The sequence below is a fragment of the Hordeum vulgare genome, chromosome 2H (assembly GCF_904849725.1).
Source record: "Hordeum vulgare subsp. vulgare chromosome 2H, MorexV3_pseudomolecules_assembly, whole genome shotgun sequence".
In the NCBI taxonomy this organism is placed as follows: domain Eukaryota; kingdom Viridiplantae; phylum Streptophyta; class Magnoliopsida; order Poales; family Poaceae; genus Hordeum; species Hordeum vulgare.
Genome location: NC_058519.1, coordinates 649,101,698 through 649,121,113, shown reverse-complemented (window position 1 = coordinate 649,121,113; position 19,416 = coordinate 649,101,698). Strand labels below are relative to the sequence as shown.

Genomic DNA, 19,416 nt, shown 5'->3' with positions numbered 1-19,416 from the left:
TGAAAATAATTGCCACCTATGCATGCAATCTTTAACCTGACTGCAAATTCCACCTATCAAATCGCCGTAGCTTCAAAGAAGTAGACTTGCAGTGTCTGATTTCATGATTTGTGTTATTTAGCTATTTCATGATTTCATCGTGATAACAGTTGTTAATTGGCCTTCATTTGAAATTGCAGTTAAATCCCTAGCTATATGCCACTGAAACATTGTGAACTTCTTCATTGTTCCATTGACAAGTTTGGTTCAGGCCAACATGTTAGTCAGACAGTGAGTGACACAGGGAGGGATGCAGTAAACAACAGCTGGGCATGAAAAGCCAACAGATCGTCCAGGCTTCCCTTTGCAGGAGGCAACCAAGTGTTAAACAATACGGTACAATCTTCCACTGGCACAAGAGGTTGATCTGGTCTGAAAAGCCATGTGCAGATGGAAGAACCTGTACCACAATCTTGAATAATGCAATGTTACATAGTTATTTCGATGGGGTCATGGATGTCCTTACTTCCTTCGCAATGAGGTAAGTGTTTCATCCCTGATCTGTCTCCAGTTAGTTTGTTCACATGTTCTCTATTCTAACACAGTGCAACTGTGCTGTTATAAACACAAATTATGTCTTTAAGATGTCATAATGCTTATTTTTCTTAGGCTGAATAATTCTTGTCATGAAATAGTTTTGGTATCCTGTCTACTTCTCTAGAGTGGATAGTGCAGCTCTTATATCCATGTGTTATATGTGTGCAGTGTTACGTTTATTCGTCATTTTGCTATCTTCCAATTTTCCCCACTATTCAGTATGTGTTTCCTCACACAGAACTGCAAGTAAAGCTACTCATGTAGTTTGATCTTGACCATTCACTGCACTAGTGGTCCCATATCATGCTAATACACGTTTATCCAGGTGTCATCTTTGTACTTTTCCAACTGTAATGCTTCCAGTATCTTCCTACATCTCACAAAAGCATTGAATTTTTTTAGTTCATAAGTTGTTCTTGGCTTCAGGTTCAGTTATAATTTTATTTCTTTTATCTTTTGCATGGAATAAATTCAGTTATTTAGTGCTTCCAGTTTAGACTTATAAACCAAAATGGAATCCATGGTCAATAAGGCATTGGCGACATCGCACTGAAAACAAGAAATAGCTTCACCAGTACAAATGGCATTTGCTAAAGAAACTTCCACTCCATCTACAGCATTACACCAAACAGTTAAATCTGAGAGACATTATAATAAAGTTCTTAATTCCAAGCATTGGTAGACATTGCATAATAAGTGTACGTTTTATACTGGGCTGCCAGAGCGTCGGTACCAAAAGGATTCCCCACCCTCCCGAGGACTCGTCCCAAAATGAAGCAACTCACTGAACATTGACCTGCTATAACTTCACGCAGGAAGAAAATTACCGTACGGTCTCACCAACCTGGACTTGGTGTCACCGCTGGTGGGGGGGTCCGGTCACCTTGGGAGTTATAGCAGCTTTTATTTCGAGGGCCATAGCCAAGTGGACCTGAATGCTAAACTCATACTCAACCGAAGTCAATTGTTTGTTACCCTTACATTCAGTTGATCAGTGAGGAGCTGTCCATCTTCGTGCACCCAGTAACCTGCACCAAAACAGAAGCATCAAAAGGGCATTTATGTCATGATGATAAGGCATGGAAAGTTCAGTTTTCATACCTTCATATCGCGCTAATGATGTATAGCTCTAGCTTGCCTTCTCCTGCTGCTGCTCTATTTAGCTCCTCTGCACTCAGCTGTCAGCTCTTGGCTTCCGAAAGGCAGCAGCATATTACGCGCCTACTCCAATGGGGCGATCGCCATGCTGTGACAAGGTTGGCCTGAAGAAAGGCCCATGGACTACGGAGGAGGACGAGAAGCTTCTTGCCCACATCGAGGAGCATGGACACGGGAGCTGGCGTGCATTGCCCTCCAAGGCCGGTGAGTCTAGAAAAGCTTGAATTTCATCCGGTTGCTGAGAAACAAAGGCGTCTTTCTACGGAGTTGGTGAGGGTTCGGCCAACATCTTGCAGGTTTGCAGAGGTGCGGCAAGAGTTGCAGACTGAGATGGACCAACTACCTGCGGCCGGACATCAAGAGGGGCAAGTTCAGCCTGCAGGAAGAACAGACCATCATCCAGCTTCATGCTCTTCTTGGCAACAGGTGTGTAGTGGCTTTTATCTAGTTTTTTTTTTCACTCAGATTATTACGGCACAGTTACCAACTTAAGCTCCCTTCGGGTTTAGTACAGATCCTTTTGTTGCCTCTTCATTAATATCTTACCTGCATCCTTTTCCGGGGCCAAGATCAAGTGCAGAGTCTCTGACCTTGTCAGACAGACTGCTGTCTGCCCATAACTAATAATAATAATGCATATGCATTCCACTCCTATTACATCTGAAAGCAAAAAATAGAAGACGAATAGTTTGTAGTGTTGAATGCACCAAACATCCCGCTCAACTTTCAGATTTGTCCTGATTTCTGCACCCCCAACAAAGAATTATGGCATTTCTGTTGTCCAGCAATAATAATGCATGAATATGCGTTCTATATATGTATATATGATCAATCTCTTAAGAAGTGTTACTTCCTGGGACTGTGCAGGTGGTCTGCCATCGCGACACACCTGTCGAGGCGCACCGACAACGAGATCAAGAACTACTGGAACACCCACCTCAAGAAGAGGCTAGCCAAGATGGGGATCGACCCCGTCACCCACAAGGCCACCAACGGAGCTCCGGCAGGCACAGCGGCCGACGTCAGATCGGCCAAGGCCGCGGCGAGCCTCAGCCACATGGCCCAATGGGAGAGCGCCCGGCTGGAGGCCGAGGGGCGGCTGGCCCGAGAGTCCACGATGCGCACAGCAGCAGCTTGTACACCGACTTCAATCCCAAACATGCCTCCAGACCCTGCCGCTTCCCCGTGCCTCGGCCTGTTGCAGGCATGGCAGGGAGCCAAGCTTGACTCGGAGTCGCCGACCTCCACACTGACGTTCATGGGCGGTAATAATAACAGTGTGGCATCCGAAAGCAACTCGGCGACCGCGATGTGGAAGTTGAGAAGCTATGATCCGGAGCGCGAGGAGGACGACATGCGCAGGTTCCTCCTCCGCGAGCAGCAGATGCAAGTGCTGGAGGGCGAGGAGGAGGAGCCATGGTTCCAAGGGGCCGCAGGCGTCGGAGCCGGCCTCACGGACATGCTGCTGCTCGCTGGGTCCGGCGCCGGTGGCGTGCATGATGCGCCGCCGGAGTGCTGGGGCGAGTCCAGCAATGGCAGCCAGGCCTCCGGGGGGGACGGAGAGAGCGGTGGTGGCGGCAGCAGCTACTGGAGCGGCATCCTCGGCATGGTGGTCAGCTCGGAGCTGCCATCGTCCCATCCCCATCTACCAGCATTCCTCTAGGACGGGGACGGGTTCAGGCGGAGTCCTCTCGAGTCTGTACATTTTTATTCTTCATTCATTTTTGGTCAAGGCTTGCACCAAAAACCCACCGAATCGGCTGCTGTGAGGATGCAGTAAATAAACTGGGATTGTACTCTTTATCATGGAGCAAGTAAAAAGGATCAAGATGAGTGCGTGCGTGTCGAATGATAGGTCATGCAGGAGCAGGACCGGCGACACCATAGTTAATGACGCACGGGCTTCACAGTTGGTTGGTTGAATGCCCAAGCTGCCGCCGTGTCCGTCTCCCTTGCCTTCAGATCAAGATCAAACCCCAGAATGATTGACCGGCACTGCTCAGATCAAAGCTTCGGTCCCCAGAGATTTATTATCTTTTGGAATAAATGAGGGAATTTTCACAATAATGAGGGACTGCTCAGTAAAGGTAAACATCCAGTTTGTGTTTTTACTCCATTTGGATGGATGCAAATGCGCTGAAAATGAGGCAATTGACACTGAAACCGCAAATACTACTCCCTCCGTCCATCCACAAATGTAAGATGTTCTAACTTTTTCTTGTGAATCAAATATATACAAACACGTTTTAGTGTGTTTGTTCGCTCATTTCAGTCCGTATGTAGTCCATACTGGAATATCTAAAACATCTTATATTTATGAACGAAGAAAGTATATATACAAGATAATACGAGTAGTACCAGTTTATAGTTCCAGTAACACATCAGTAGTTTAAAACCCAATAGAAACTTGTACCGGTTGTCAATGTCGAATTGCTTGGAGTAACGTCTGCGAGCCCAAAAAGTTTGGTATTGGGAAGCCAGACTGTATTGGCGGGCTTTGGGAGATCATCGACCCAATTTACCCCCTTATAGCCTATTTGGCCTTTCATCCTGCTCCTCATCCTTCGGAAGATTTGGGACCCCAGAAATGCCAAGACTTTCCGCTTCATCGACCGACACTTTGCCACGTCTATTAGACTCATGATCGCATATTTAGACCTTTGGTCACACAAGCTATGTAAAAATGCTGACAAGAAAACCGCCTTCTCGTAGCTGGTATTCCTCTCCTCACACGCATGTGTCCTCATGTAATTCTGCAAACTTGTAATCAGCTCCTTCGCAAAAAAAAATTGTGATCAGCTACGGCTGCTTTACCGTTGAGTAATATAATCAGGTGGGTGAACTCTCCCACCCCATGGTGATTCCTCAAAAAAAAAAAAACAATAGACGACCATGTATCAGTCTATCAGATCATTGTTGTCTAGCTTATAAGAAGAAAAAGAAGAGAGAGATGAATATGGTTGCAGCCTTTCCGGATGAACAGTGACATCGATGCTGTTTGCAGATAGTGCACTGCACACAAGAGTAGCATAAATGTCTGTTTAAGGTAATAATAGATGTTGTAATCAAATACTCCCCAGTTGGCCAGCTGTATAAATCAAATTAAATAGGCAGGCCAGAAATATAATTATAAAAACCCATCGCCATCACACCCTCTTCATTTTCTTATTCTATTTTGAAACTGCACCTTCTTCAGTTTTTGCACATACTCCACATGCTACTTATACAGACCATCCAAAATTTACAGGTGTGCTTGTTCTATTAGTTATATGGGGTACAAATGAAATGGTATCCAGTTAATTTTTTTCGGATCTTTCTAGTACCCAGCCCTAATGGCAGACCCAGAGCGCCGATAACATGAGGCTGGGAATGATCCTGCCTGCTGTTAGGAAAGCAACTTATCATTATTGAAGGCCCAAGGGGCATATATATATTACACAAGATTTGAGGTGCAAGGAAAATAAACATAGACTAATAAGGACTCCTAGACTAATACTAATACTTCCTAACACCCCCCTCAAATGCAAAGCGTATGCAATAGCATTGCATTTGAAGAAGTGCAATACTAAAAAAATAATAATCCAAATCTGCGTCTTGAGAGTGTCGTCGTAGCATGAAGAGTCTTCAAAACTTGTCGAGTCGCCGAAGGAGATAACGAAGAGATGGCACATCAGAGGTAGACACCGCATCACTTGAAGATACACGATAAGTATCAAGAGAAGATGGGTTGTCAAAAAAAGATGGCACATCAAAGAAAGACACCGAAGAGATGGCACATCAGAGGAAGACACCACATCACTTGAAGATACAACATAAGTATCAAGAGAAGATGGGTTGTCAAAAGAAGATGACACATCAAAAGAATAAAGCATTGCGCAGAAAATCATAGTACACGACAACCGTCGGCGAAAGAAGCTCGGCAGATAAGGCACGATAGAAAACAATGCAAAAGAAGATCAACAATGCAAAAGAAGTCCAGGAAATCCTATAGAAAACAACAAGGGCAAATAGGCCACAAAAATTGCATAGAAAAGATCAGGACCGGAGAAAGGCTGGCGGACTAAGGTATGGTGGACTCGCATGACGTAAGAAAACATAAAATATCAACGGATTTGGTGGATGCACTGGAAAACAAAGAAAACTAGAAAAGCATATACAAAACTAGATAGCAAGCATCAGCATGTGAGCAGCTGTGGTAGCTTATAGAAAAGAGCCAGCAAGCATGTAAGCAACTAGCAATAGGTAGCGTACACCATGTTGTAGCAACTAGCAAGTAGTAGCTAGTACCAGCGGGCAGCATGACGTGCATCTGAGCACGTATGAGGAGCAAGCGCGTGAGCAGGAAGGGAGCAGCCGTCGACTTCAATCGGACCAGGAGAGGCGTCCTCCAGATTTGGGAGCTGCAACCTGGGCAGCGGGCATCCAAACGGAAGCAGCGACAACATAACAAGCAGTTCACCAGATCGTGATCTGGGAACCTCTAGCGAATTGGTTGCAGCCTGACAAGCGAACAAAGAAACATCAGGTTGCGTGATCTGGAGATCTTGACCTTCGGTGGCTCTGCTCGATCTGGACGGAAGATTGCCAGGCGGCCCAAACCAGATGGAGGCAAGGTGTACACTGATGGGATCCAGCAGACATTAGCATCGATCCGGATGGGAGACCTGCTGCGGGGCACGACGATGGGATCGAAAGCGGGGCAACATCTGCAGCAGGGAACTTGACTTGCAGCGGTGATCCAGGGCCGACGGGGCCTGTGGGACGGGCCTCCCCGCTCTTCCTTCTCGATCCGATCCAGGACGGGGTGAGCAGCGGCTCGGCAAGAGGCACGCGGTGACTGAAGGCCGCGGCGGCTGGAGGCGGCGACGGCCAGGGACCAAAACGGATCGGGAGCGGGAGCAGCCTTGCGGCGGCGGCGGCCAGGGACCAAATCGGATCGGGAGCGGGGAGTTTGACGGGAGGAGCCTCGTTCCGCGGGAGCAGCCTCGTTCCAGCGGGATCTGGAGAAGCAGCGGCTGCAACAGTAGGAGATCGGGAGCAGCAGCTCGAGACGGCCAGAGGACGATGGCGGCATCGCGAGGGGAGGGAGCGTCCGGCCAAGAGGAGGTTGGTGGCGGCGCGAAATTGAATCTCCACGAGTGGCGCATGTGAAAAAATAACCTAAGGCTCTAATACCATGTTAGGAAAGCAACTTATTATTATTGAAGACCTAAGGAGCATATATATATTACACAAGACTTGAGGTGCAAGGAAAATAAACATAGACTAATAAGGACTCCTAGACTAAGGCCCTGTTTCTTTAAAAAGTCTTAGGACTTTTTTTAGTCTCAACTAAAAAATCCCTAGTCCCTACCTGTTTCTTTTCAGGGACTAAACAGGGACTAGAGGTCATTAAATGACATGCAAAAAGACCATGTTACCCCTATTATTATACTAGAAGTTATTAAATGACATGCTAAAAGTAGAGGTACTCTTGTAGAAAGTGTCAAAAAAGTCCCAAAAAGACCCTCCCATAGGGACTTCTTCCTTTAGTCCCAAATACTCATTTTTAGTCCCTAAAAGTCCCTCTTGTTTCTTTCACATGGGATTAAAAGGGTTTTTTTTTAGTCCCTACAGCAAAAAGTCTCTGTAAAGAAACACCCCCTAATACTAATACTTCCTAACACCTGCAACTCATTATCTGTTCTGAATTCCCTGTGGCATGAGTTGTACTAGATGTTACAAGTAGAAATAGATCCAGCTTTAGAGTTTATATTTACTCCGTCGTATGTTGGATGAACTTCATGTTACAGTCCTGCACGTTGGAGATTGCACAGTTTATGAAGAAAACAACTACTCCCTCGGTCCCGCAATGTAGGCCGTTTTTGCACTAAAGCCTGGTAACTCAGACAACTGAATACCATCTTATACCATCCATCCCTCCAATTACTCTTAAGGACGGGCGTGCATGAGAAAAAAAATAAAAGGAGAAAGCAAATACCGGGGGGGGGGGGGGGGGGGAGAGATTACAGGAGAAGAAAAAAAAAATAACATTTGCACATAGAAAGCACCAATGGCAATCTAGTAGAAGGTTCCTATCTAGGTTTCATTGCAACAGCATGCTAAACAAAGGCAATATCTTGGTTGTAAAATTATCAGAGTTCTATACCAAAGAGGATCAATTCGATAGGCTAATGGCAGCATGGGAAGATGTAAAACCAAGTTGGGGTTTTGACAGAAAGTACATACTGATGTAAATCACTGTGGGTGAATTTGTTTTTCGTGTGGAATCTTAGTAACTTACTATAGATGAAATATAAAGTGCCCCAACATACGGAGGCACCCAACTACAACTCAAGATAGATGTCATGAAGAGGAGATAAACATAGGTGTGAACTGAAAACAATTGGGATTTCTAAGGAAAGGAGGTACTGTATTATTTGAAAATTTACCATCTTGTACCATCCATCCCTCCACTGCTGTAGTTTGAAATTTACCAAGTTTGTAGAAAAAAATTCAGTATCAATGTTCAGAATACCAAATCAATATCATTAGATCCATCATGGAATGGTATTCTTTTCTACAGTGTTATATTTAACCGGTATAGTAGATGTTAACAAGTTTCAATATAAATTTGGTCAAACTGTACAGAAAAAAACTAGCATGCAAAGTAGTAAAAAAGAACAGAGGGAGTAACAATGCTGCATTGTCGACCAGTCATACAACAACAATTACACAGGAGAAGGGCAAACCAGGAACAATGGTGAAAGCTCCGCAATCCAAGTCCCAAATCTTGATTTTGTAACCAGTTAGTGACCAACACGCAGCACAAACCAATAGATCAGCACAACATGCGAGACGAATCAACTTACAAATGGATCCGAGTCACTCCATGTGTCCAACTAGCTAACACATCCAAGGCAAGCAGCCCTTCCAGCTGAAGGACTTGTTGCCCTTGGCTGCAGTCGTCCTCCTCGACACCCTGGTGCCGGCAGGCCCCTCGTCACCTTGCACGTCCTCTTCAGCTACGCTACCCGCCCCTGCACCCTCCACATGTCCAGCCCCAGTCCCAGCCCCAGCGCCTCCTTCTCGTCGGACATCAGCATGGGTTGTCGCTGCATTGCACAAGCTCACACCATTACATTCACACAAGCCCATGCTAATTTTAACTTATCTGATAGTTACACTTAAAAGTTGCACACTGCCAAGGCTGAAATTACTCTATTTTATGGCGCACAACTATTAGCCGTTAAGCGAAAATATCTTGTATATGAAGCGACCTTGAGATTTGAATGGTTCTATGTTGATTGAAAAGCAATAGTAATGTGATCCAAGGTTTAATGAAATGGCAGGTAACTTATGAATAGAGAACCCGGTTTGAAATCCAGCAATTCTGTACTCACAAAATTCAACAAAGTTCCGTAAAAAAAAAATCCTAATGGTGCTAGATCAGTTAAGCTCAATCATGGAGAGCAACCGGCAATTGTGTAATACTTCAATTTGTGTGAACTGAAAACAATTGGGAGTACTATTTTGCATGACAGATATTTTATGTACATTAGAGGAGATAAATATTGCGGTCATTTGAACTGTAAGCTGTGTGATAGTGATATGAAGGGAAGGAAGTTTGTGGCATTCAACAGAAAGCTTACCACTTGGCACTGTCGGTGACGCTAATAACGACGGCGGGAAGTTGCAATATATGTGAGATGGTTTGGGCAAAGAAGCGCACACCCTCTCACACTGCAATGTGTTGACGTCCAGCGTGAAACCACCTGACTTGACCAGCGAGCTTCCACACTGATACACTGCACCCGTGAGCAAGGACCCAGAATCCAGCGAGAATGTCTTCATCTCCAACATAAACATTGTTCGTGTGATCATGCTTACCTCTCCATCGGCCAGATCTCCTTTTGCCTGATCAACAAACCCTTCCTCGGGGTGGCCACATACAACCTGAAGTTTTGAGTTCCTTGAAAACTAGCGCTTTTAGAGGATGGATCCGGTTGACATGCTCTTTTGTAAATATAACCTAACATACCGCAAACTACACATCACTCCGAGAGTCGTTTATACTTTAAAAGATGGTGTTTGATGCCTTTCACAATGGATAATGCGTTTTTAAGCGGTTTCCCCACATCCAATTTAACCCGGGCCCGAAAAAAATTCCCAAAGAAATTTTGTGGTGCTGGTTCAACGTTTAGGAATTCTCCCACTTCACTTGCAAGCGCTTTTTAGCAGCCCCATCAAACCATCTAGGAGATCATGGATGTGAATCCAGATGTCTATATTGAATAATTGAATTTGAGCTCAGCTTTGTGAACTCATCATAGGGTGCAACAGTGAAAAAAATACGTCCACGGGTCGCTGCCCATAGCTTTCTTCTGGTCATCGAGACATGAGAATGGCATCGTGTACAGATTTTTCATCCAAAGATCTGATTTTAACCTCTTGAGCAAGAACTCACGTAAATCACTTATTCTTATAGAACCAAAAATTACTATACTCCATATCCGTGTTAAACTGAAGCCCTAACTCTCATATCTCCAAGGAAATCCAGCAGGGTTAGGAAGGACTACAAAAGAGCGCCCCTGGGTCAGCCCGAGCGGAATCCAAGCATCTCTAGGGAGGTGACGATTGGATATCTCAACGCCGGTACAATTGCGGTAAGAGAAGAGGAAGCCCTAACGAGAGAGAACCGACACTCCGTCGCTTGATCCATGTCGTGTTGCAGATTTATTTTTTACTAAATGCATTACTGGTCTATTCTCTGCACGCCACATGTCATATGGTCACCATCGTAAGTTTTTAAAACTAGCATGTTGTTGCAATTTCTCATCACAACAACGGTATTGTTGCAGGAGCTGTATTCTTGAAATACGATAGTAGGACGATGCGACACTTCTGCAACATAATCTCAGTTAAAAAATACTATATTCTACAACATAATCTGAGTTGCAAAAGAAAATCTGCAACGAGATCGTAGTTGCGGAAAAACTGTAACAAGACCTAAGTTACAAAAGTGAAGGATGTGTTTGAAAAGATTCGCCGGCTGACGCCCACATAATTTAGGTTAGTTCGATACAATTATCATCGTCGCCGGCTCCACTCGCCTCCTCCAAGAGTCGAACCCCCAAAACCCTAAACCCATGGCGCCGCTCGCCCCCTCCGCCGGCGCCCGCCTCCTCCGCCGCCTCCTCTCCACGGCTGCCGAGGTAGCACGGGAGGCGGCGCACCCCGCCGCGAAGAACCCGAAGAGAGCGGCACGCCCCGTCGGGAAGCGGGCGGCGCGCGCCGTCGCCCCCCAGGACGCGAAGGTGGCGGCGCATCCCGCGGCAGAGCCGGCGCCGGACGCGGAGGGCGCGAAGAAGGCGGCGGCGGCGGGGACCAAGGACTCGCGCCCGCTGTACCGTCGGCTGTCGGCGCTGGGGAACGCCGGGGAGGGGAGCGTGTCCGCGGTGCTCAACAAGTGGCTACGGGAGGGGCGGGAGACGCGCTCCGTCGATCTCGAGCGCTACGTCAAGGAGCTCCGCAGGTACAAGCGCCATTCCCAGGCCCTCGAGGTATGAGCGATTATATCCCCTTCACCTTTGGCATCCCAGCAAGCTCTCTCTTGTTCTCTGCTTGTTGATTAATGGTGCTCTGCTTAGGACGGGATTGGTACCAGAAAGATGGTTTTTTTGCAGCATTTTTCTGCAATGTGCTCAATTAATTTGGAACGCAGCGAGTAGATCAAGTGATTCAGCGAATTTATGTATTGGTCGTCCATTATTGGATTGCACGAATGGAATAGGAGTAATCCTTGTGAAATCTTAGCTTCGCTCATTTCGTTCAGCGCCTTTTTTTTTGCGGGTTCGTCCAGCACCCTTGGATGCAAGGATTTTCCAGATTTGTGATGGAACTAAACTGTTTCCTCTGAAATTGAACAGCAGAGCTCTGTATCACGGGTATGTTTGATTGATGCCCCATACAGATTTTTGCCCAAGGAATCCTGTGCCCTCACTAGGCCAAATTTTTTTAGGAAATTGTGAGGGGAATGGGCGGGCACTCATAGACATCCACTACTTTTGCGACAATTCAAGCAAGAATTGAAATATGAATGGGCTGCCAGACGTTTGGCAGCGCTAATGTGGGCACCATCCGAACACAGCCTACATATGTACACCCCAGAAAGAATTCCGTAGGCTATATCAGCAAATGCTTCGTCAACATTGATAACCCCTTTTCTTAGCGGTAACAGAAATACTTTGATAGAACCTTTAAAGATCCTTTGAACTAGATTCTATGAGCATTTCTGCAGCACATCACACCACAGAAGCATCAGACCAGTCTGCTGAGTGCTCACCCTTAGAATGCTTGTTCTCTTTCAGAGTTTTCTGATGTGCGTATAAAATAATATGTGATCAAGCAGAGTAGGGAGGAGGTTTGATATGCTTCATGTTCCATACTTTCAATATCTTTTTTGTTTTTTTGTTTTTGAGGCAACCATGTTTCCAATATTTGTAATACTATTTTTATCACAACTATGTGCACAGTTGTCCTTAGGGGGCCAGAAAAATATTACTTCTGATATGGCTGGAGTTCTCCAACTCATCTTGTTTTGCCTTCTGCTTGTACTTCTGCTATTGGTGTTTAATTATGTCTGTTGTACTCATGCAAGGATTTGTCTTTTCTTATGGCAGTTGATGGATTGGATGGTTCATACAAAGGGTATGAACATGTCTTACACTAACCATGCAATTCGTTTGGATCTCATCTACAAAGTGCGTGGCCTCGAGGCAGCTGAAAAATATTTTGAAGGCCTTCCTGATCCAGCCAAAAACCATCGAACCTTTGGGGCACTTCTGAACTGTTATTGCTCATCGAAAGAGGAAGAGAAAGCAACAGACCTTTATCGCAAGATGGATGAGCTAGGCATCTCATCCAGTACTCTGCCCATCAACAATCTGATGTCCCTGTACATGAAGTTAGGCCAGCATAAGAAGGTTTGCAGCCTGTTTGAGGAGATGAAGGAGAAGAATGTTAAACCAGATAACCTGACGTGCTGCATTCTGATGACCAGCTTGGCGGCATTGAACAAAATAGATGACGTTGAACAAGTTTTAAAAGAAATGGAAGAAAAGGATGGGGTTCTAGGGTGGTCTGCATACAGCACACTGGCTTCCATCTACCAGAGTGCTGGTTTGGTTGAAAAAGCAGAGTCTGCTCTGAAGAAACTTGAGGGCCTTGTTCAAGATCGTGATGGCAGGCAGCCTTTTGATTTCCTCATGAGTCTATATGCTTCCGTAGGCAATTTGAGCGAGGTCAAGAGGGTGTGGGGCGTGGTTAAGGCCACTTTCCCAAAGGTGACAAACACGAGCTACTTCAGCATGCTGCAGGCTCTTCTTAAGCTCAATGATGCCGATTACATGAAGCAGGTCTTTGAGGAATGGGAGTCCAATCATGAGTTCTATGATGCCAAACTGACTAATGTGATGACTCGAGCCCATCTGAAGAACGGCATGGCCAAGGAAGCGGAGCTGTTGTGGGAGAAGGCCAAGGAAAAGGGTGCCTGTTTCGACTCCAAAACATGCGAGTTGTTTCTCGATCACTACATGGTGGCAGGGGACATGAAATCAGCGCTGAACTGGGTCGAGAATGTGACGAAGCTCCCCAAGAAAACAGCAAAGCTAGACCAGGACAAGATCCCCAAGTTCTCCAAGTACTTCGAAGAGCAGAAGGACGTGCAGGGTGCGGAGAGGTTCTGCCGCTGCCTGAGGGCGCTCGGGTGCATCGACGGCAAAGCGTACGAGTCCCTCCTGCGGACTTATCTGGCGGCTGGCGAGACGAGCCGCTCCCTCCGGCAGCAGATCAAAGACGACAAGATCGAGATATGCTACGACATTGGGAAGCTGCTGAAGAGGTTGGGCGACAAGGGGCGGTGAAATGGTACTTACCTATTTGTGCCCCTAGTTTACATCGGTGGTTTCTTCCATGAACGAATAACATAAAGCAGAAATTGTAGGTGAGAAGTGTTGCCGGCCCTTGTTCTGGCTCATCGAAGTTTGGTGCTTTTGCAAGAAGAAGCAGAACTAGGCCGGAGCAAAGGATTTTTTGTGCTAGCACAAGTTTTAGTCTATCTCCGAGAGGGCTTTCTCCTACACTTATTCTTTTTTCTTCTTCTTTTGTATGTATTGGTTGTTTCAGACTTTGAGTACTGGAGCAAGGATGCTACTACAGGATCGTTTCTTATTCTGTCTCTGCGCGCAATCAGTGGAACCATGCTCGTGTCAGGCTTTGTGAACAGCAGGTGAAAACTAGAAACAACAACCAGATAGCAAGATTGTAGTAGCAATGCTGCTGCTTAGTAAAAACATGTCTGAAAACCAAGGGAACATTTGCTTTCCTCCCTGCCGACGACACGCTTCATCATCGGCGGCGGCCATATCTAACCCCATGACGCAAAACGGGGTGCTACATTTTGTCTGCCACTGTGAATATGAGTTATTCCTAATAGTTTGTGGATTTCAAGCTTGTCGGTTGAGTATATTTTTTCTTTCTCATAGTGGACAACAGCACCGTAATGGTCGGGGCTCATTGTAGCCATGTAGGGCTTACCAAGCATCTCATGGCAAGACCTACAAATTTCTTCTTTTCTCGTAATTTTTAACTGCCTGGCGTGCTACAACTGGGTTGCAATTCTTGAAAATACACACAACATGCACTTTCAAAATCACAAGAAAAATAATAATACATAACATGCAGGTGGCAACCCAATCAAACGGGTCTAAGCAAGTTATAGGGTCGTGACATCATAACATTGACACCGAAGCATAATTCAAATACAACACAACATTATCCAAAAAGCCAAAAGATAATTAAAATAACAGATTCAAACGAACAAAGGACGCGTCGGCAAGAGCTGGTTCTCCAAGAAAGAATATAAACACTCCCATGTTCGTTCAAAAGCAACAAAGGAAACCTCAATACACACGTCATGACCAAACATCAACCAAATTCCCACACGCAGAGACACACAAAGGGAGAGACCGCTCAGATCAGATCAGATCGGCGACGTTCATGGGCATTTCGTCGATCTGCGTGCTATAGTACTGCTCCATGTCCCTCAGGATACGGATGTCGTCCTTGCGCACAAAGTTGATTGCCACACCCTGCGCATATTATCATTTTTCATATATGTCAAGCAACAAGAGTATTAATTGTGCTGCAAAGATTTGGGATGCAGAGAGCAAACATTTGCTTCAGATGAGTGAGTGACACATTACATGTTTACTTTTCATACAGTTTAAACAAAAAACAATCTCAGGCAGTCCCATAAGAGGGGTGACTTCAGTCTCGCAGGAGGGGTGGGTGTGTAACTTTACCTTGCGTCCAAAACGCCCAGAGCGACCGATGCGATGGATGTAAAGCTCACGGTTATTCGGGAGATCATAATTAATGACAAGAGAGACCTGAACAAAGGCAAATACATTCAGTCAGTAACCAAGGTACGAAGTCATACAACAGCGTCGGGTACCAACAAATGAAAAAGCTGAAACTGGGCAACAAGACTTGCCTGCTGAACATCCAGCCCTCGAGCCCAAACATCTGTTGTGATCAGAACACGGGTTGTGCCACCCCTGAACTCACTCATGATCGCATCCCTTTCCTTTTGAGGCATGTCACCATGCATCGCTGATACAGTAAAGTTGTTTGTGCGCATCCTTTCAGTAAGCCAATCCACCTGGTGGGCACAAGGAAACTATCGTTTAGCAAGCTGTGAACCATCAATTATGTCAACTGGACATGGTTAACAAATCTTGACAAGATTTTATACACTTCACTCAAAGAAGCACATCGCTACAATTTTATAGTGTAACCAATAGCAAACCCAAAACATAGTAAATTGTCACAGTGATATGCATGCAGCAACAAAGTGAGATGTATATGAAATGTCCACAAGGATAAAGAAGAAATTGGTGGACAAAATGCTAATTGGAGTGCAGTAGTTGGTTAGAATAAAGCAATCAACTGAGCTAAACATTACCTTTCTCTTAGTATTGCAGAAAATGACAGCCTGGGTGATGGTAAGTGTATCATAAAGATCGCACAGCGTATCAAACTTCCATTCCTCCTTCTCAACAGCAACAAAGAATTGTTTGATGCCCTACAAACATTAAATGAAAAATGTAAGTGCTAAATAAGACAAGAACACTAAAGCAAAAGAATTGGTGATATTTACCTCTAGGGTCAACTCATCACGCTTTACAAGGATCCTGACTGGATCAGTCATGAACTTGCTAGTTATCTCCAAGATGTCATGGGGCAGAGTTGCAGAGATCAGGACAACCTGCATATGGTCCAATAATACACAATTAGAAAAGTATGAGATCTCTGCCAGGGAGATGGCTTTTTTTGTAGTCATGAGGCTTAGTGCTCATGTTAAGTTTAACTCTAAAATGCCCGCTTTTCCCATTTAGAGTTCACTACTAAGAGAATGCTACATGCTCAACCAATAATGTGCTGAAAGAAAAAAGAATAACAACAGAAAGGAACAACAAATCAAGGAGCACACAAATCTGTCCCTATAGTTAAAAACAAACCATTCGTGGTTAGCTACTGGCAGATGACTACAGTAAAGGTGCAAGACATGGGTATTGCACAAGGACACAAAAATACAAGCAGGTGACAACTTGAATTCTGTAGTAAAACACATCAGCGCGATGACAGGACAGACTGATAAACTAGACAAAAGAGCAGTTTGAGAAAGGTTTAATTTCAATGACCAACCTGAAGTTCTGGGGGGAGGTATCTGTAGACATCATAAATCTGATCCTTAAAACCTCTGGTCAACATCTCATCGGCTTCATCCTAATAATATGAGAGAATGTTAACACTTGCAGAACTTGAGCAAACAAAAAACAAACAAATGCAGTATGACAAGGGCAAACTAACCAGGACTAGGAGCTTGATGGCTCTTGTGCGCAAGGTCCTTCTCTTGATCATATCACATACTCTGCCCGGGGTTCCTGAGACAACATGCACTCCAGCCTCAAGCTTCCTAATATCCTCGCCGATACTTTTGCCACCGACACAGGCATGCACAGAGACACTCATGTAGTTACCAACAGCTTGCATCACTCTCTCTGTTTGTGTGGCCAGTTCCCTAGTTGGTGACAGTACCAATGCTTGCACCCTGCAGAATCAAAATTGTGCCCAATATTAAGTTGAGCTTTAACTTTCGGAGCAAGTGCTATATATACATTATCAAAGCTAGTCTTGTACAGAGGTAAACAATGGTGAATTGCACAGCTGGTAAATGCATAAGAAAATAAATACTCCTATATGGTGGCGCTAGCACAGATGGGGAACCACAATGTTCGCCCACATAACAAGGAAAACCCAGAGCTATGCCAAGAAATATGCACATCCTTAAGAAAAGCGACAACAGGAAAGCAAATCAAAGGAATTGACCGCAGAGGAGACAAACAAATTTAAGCTATTGCATCAGACAAAACAAGCACAAGTTTGGAGAGTTACCTGAAAGAAAACATCCGCCTGGAGAGTTAGCCTCCCTTCAACTTCCTGAAAAACAACCATTCCTCTGCATCTTCTTTCACGTTGAAAAAGTCGCTGATGGTAGGAAACGTAAAAGTTACAGAGTAATAAACAAGCAATTCCTACAGACATAGTTGGAAAGCATATACACAGGACACTATGTTATTTAACAGTAACAAGCTCTGGTGCACTTCTACATCAAATTACTACAAACAAATGATGAAAATATAGGAACTTTCAGCAGTTCTACAGTGACAAACAAAAAGTTGAAGATGGAGGGAGATGATGTAGTTAGAGCACAATTGGTTGATGCAACCTGAAATTGAGACAAATACAGGAGCATTTGCATTTTTAACCTAGGAAGAGCAAATGCACAATCTAACTACAGCAGGTCTTACAGTGAGGAAGAAGGCCAAAAACACAACAAAGATAAATTACAAATGGAGCACTCAGTTTTATTGAAACTACAGTAATATCAACTAAAATAGCAGTTACCCAAACTGCAGGTACAACATCAATTTGGCATTTAAAGCTTACATGGATAAAGAGGGACAAACAGAACACAAAGAAAACAGTAAAAATATGAGAAACCAAGTGTAGATGGAGCACTAAGTTGTATGAAATTTACAGTTAGGAATGACTAAAAATACATGCAAGCTATGTTGCAACAACAGTAATATCAAAGTGTAAACCACAGTCTAAGAACAATAACGGGGTGTTTGAAAATTACAGTTTGAAAGAACTAAAATAAAATAAAGCTAGGTTGTAATAACATTACTATCCAAGTGAAACCACAGTGTAAGAACTGCAGCTTTGGAAATCATATTTTAACAGAACTGAAAATACAGAAGGCTTTTTGCGTTAGAAAGGCTTTTTGCGTTTTCTCGAAAATACAGTAAGGCCGCGCTTGGGAGCCCTGGATTGTTTCACACCCGTATTGAAGATACAAGTGTGATTTACTCGTCACTGGAAAGTGGAAACAACGCATAAAATACAGGCGTAATGAAACCGACAGGCCGAGGTCTGTAACGAAAACCGACGAGTTACACATGTAATCTAGAAAACCGGTGTACATTTTACCAGTCGAAAACGACCAACCAATCGCTTCGCCCAAGACCATCCGTTTTTGTTTACAAGCGTCAGTTTTACAAGCGGTTTTGGCTGGAAAAGGACGATCCAATCACGGCCTAAATGACCGACCCCACTGAATTAACGGCACAGAAACAAGGAACTGATAAGGCATAAGACAAACACATTGTAAAAGGCAGACACAAATGTACTTGTAGTAACAGGTTCCACAAATCTATTTTGGATAAGTGCATGAGACGAGTTGTGGCAGCGGGCGATGGCAATCCAAGACGAAAGTTTGAGAATCTAGCGAGAGCGACGGTGGCGGAGGGAGGGGGAGGGACGGGCATGGGCTTACTCGTGGATGTTGGTGTCGACGACCTGGCAGACGGAGAGGGAGACCATGGAGGTCTTGCCGGTGCCGGACTGGGCCTGGGCGATGACGTCGCGGCCGGCGATGATGGGGACGACGGCGCGCTGCTGGATGGCGGAGGGCTTCTCGAAGCCGTAGCCGTAGATGCCGCGGAGCAGATCCTCCCGGATGCCCATGGCGTCGAAGCTTCCCACGACCTCGACCCCCGCCGAGGTCTCGAAGGTGAGCTTGTCGTCGTCCATAGGCCCACGCCTGGAGGAGCCCGCCGCCGCCGCCGCCGCCGCCATTGGAGAAACCCTAGCCTGTGGGGGGTGAGACCGACGTGGGGAGCAGCAGAGGTCGGGAGGAGGGTGGCTCTTTTGCAAGTGGGTACCTGGCAGTTTGCAGTCCTGTCATGGGCCCTTAGAGCATCTCCAACAGTTCGCATGTTCAATCGATGGTAAAATTGTTCACATCAGCAACCAACATCACATCATACAAGCTTTTTAATGAAGTGTATGTTAATCGTATGTAAAATACTAAGCGGATCCATTAAATATTGAAAAAATAACCATACTTGCCTTGGAGCTTGTGCGTGAACCGTTGCTTCAAGTTCATACAATTTCATTCTCTCTCTTCTTTTATTATGTGACATGTCATCAAAATCATTTATGTGACAATTTTACCAACGATGATCATACGACCATTGAAGATGCCCTTATCGAGCTTCATTTCCACTCTGGTAG

General features: G+C 45.1%; 3 protein-coding genes across 4 annotated transcripts; 2 read left to right on the top strand and 1 right to left on the bottom strand.

Moving 5' to 3' along the window:
* Positions 1-1,597: 1,597 nt before the first annotated feature.
* On the top strand, positions 1,598-4,005 carry LOC123428375 (transcription factor MYB16-like). The gene is made up of 3 exons (XM_045112574.1): positions 1,598-1,938; positions 2,031-2,160; positions 2,602-4,005. The coding sequence occupies exons 1-3, from the start codon at positions 1,806-1,808 to the stop codon at positions 3,395-3,397; spliced, it is 1,059 nt and encodes a 352-aa protein (XP_044968509.1). The 5' UTR covers positions 1,598-1,805; the 3' UTR covers positions 3,398-4,005.
* A 6,783-nt stretch (positions 4,006-10,788) lies between these two features.
* On the top strand, positions 10,789-13,947 carry LOC123428373 (pentatricopeptide repeat-containing protein At4g01990, mitochondrial-like). Of its 2 annotated transcripts, XM_045112572.1 has the most exons (3): positions 10,789-11,276; positions 12,396-13,641; positions 13,718-13,947. In XM_045112572.1, the coding sequence occupies exons 1-2, from the start codon at positions 10,863-10,865 to the stop codon at positions 13,635-13,637; spliced, it is 1,656 nt and encodes a 551-aa protein (XP_044968507.1). In that variant the 5' UTR covers positions 10,789-10,862; the 3' UTR covers positions 13,638-13,641; positions 13,718-13,947. The 2 variants fall into 2 exon arrangements, with proteins under 2 accessions (XP_044968507.1, XP_044968506.1); XM_045112571.1 differs by having other exon boundaries at positions 12,396-13,947.
* Positions 13,948-14,491: 544 nt separating this feature from the next.
* LOC123428372 (eukaryotic initiation factor 4A-III homolog B-like) lies at positions 14,492-18,978 on the bottom strand. The gene is made up of 8 exons (XM_045112570.1): positions 18,677-18,978; positions 16,648-16,888; positions 16,483-16,563; positions 15,935-16,042; positions 15,740-15,859; positions 15,269-15,436; positions 15,078-15,164; positions 14,492-14,864 (listed from the first exon to the last, which is right to left on the bottom strand). The coding sequence occupies exons 1-8, from the start codon at positions 18,976-18,978 to the stop codon at positions 14,751-14,753; spliced, it is 1,221 nt and encodes a 406-aa protein (XP_044968505.1). The 3' UTR covers positions 14,492-14,750.
* Positions 18,979-19,416: the final 438 nt, after the last annotated feature.

What these genes read in the sequence shown, in the direction of transcription:
- LOC123428373 (XM_045112572.1), top strand. Translation starts at nt 10,863, where the DNA reads ATGGCGCCGCTCGCCCCCTCCGCCGGCGCCCGCCTCCTCCGCCGCCTC. An exon ending in GCCATTCCCAGGCCCTCGAG is followed by an intron (nt 11,277 to 12,395) that starts GTATGAGCGATT and finishes TTCTTATGGCAG; the next exon opens with TTGATGGATTGGATGGTTCA.
- LOC123428372 (XM_045112570.1), bottom strand. Translation starts at nt 18,978, where the DNA reads ATGGCGGCGGCGGCGGCGGCGGCGGGCTCCTCCAGGCGTGGGCCTATG. An exon ending in GTCGACACCAACATCCACGA is followed by an intron (nt 16,889 to 18,676) that starts GTAAGCCCATGC and finishes TTGATTCTGCAG; the next exon opens with GGTGCAAGCATTGGTACTGT. An exon ending in GTGATGAGTTGACCCTAGAG is followed by an intron (nt 15,860 to 15,934) that starts GTAAATATCACC and finishes TAATGTTTGTAG; the next exon opens with GGCATCAAACAATTCTTTGT.
- LOC123428375 (XM_045112574.1), top strand. Translation starts at nt 1,806, where the DNA reads ATGGGGCGATCGCCATGCTGTGACAAGGTTGGCCTGAAGAAAGGCCCA. An exon ending in TGCATTGCCCTCCAAGGCCG is followed by an intron (nt 1,939 to 2,030) that starts GTGAGTCTAGAA and finishes AACATCTTGCAG; the next exon opens with GTTTGCAGAGGTGCGGCAAG. An exon ending in CATGCTCTTCTTGGCAACAG is followed by an intron (nt 2,161 to 2,601) that starts GTGTGTAGTGGC and finishes GGGACTGTGCAG; the next exon opens with GTGGTCTGCCATCGCGACAC.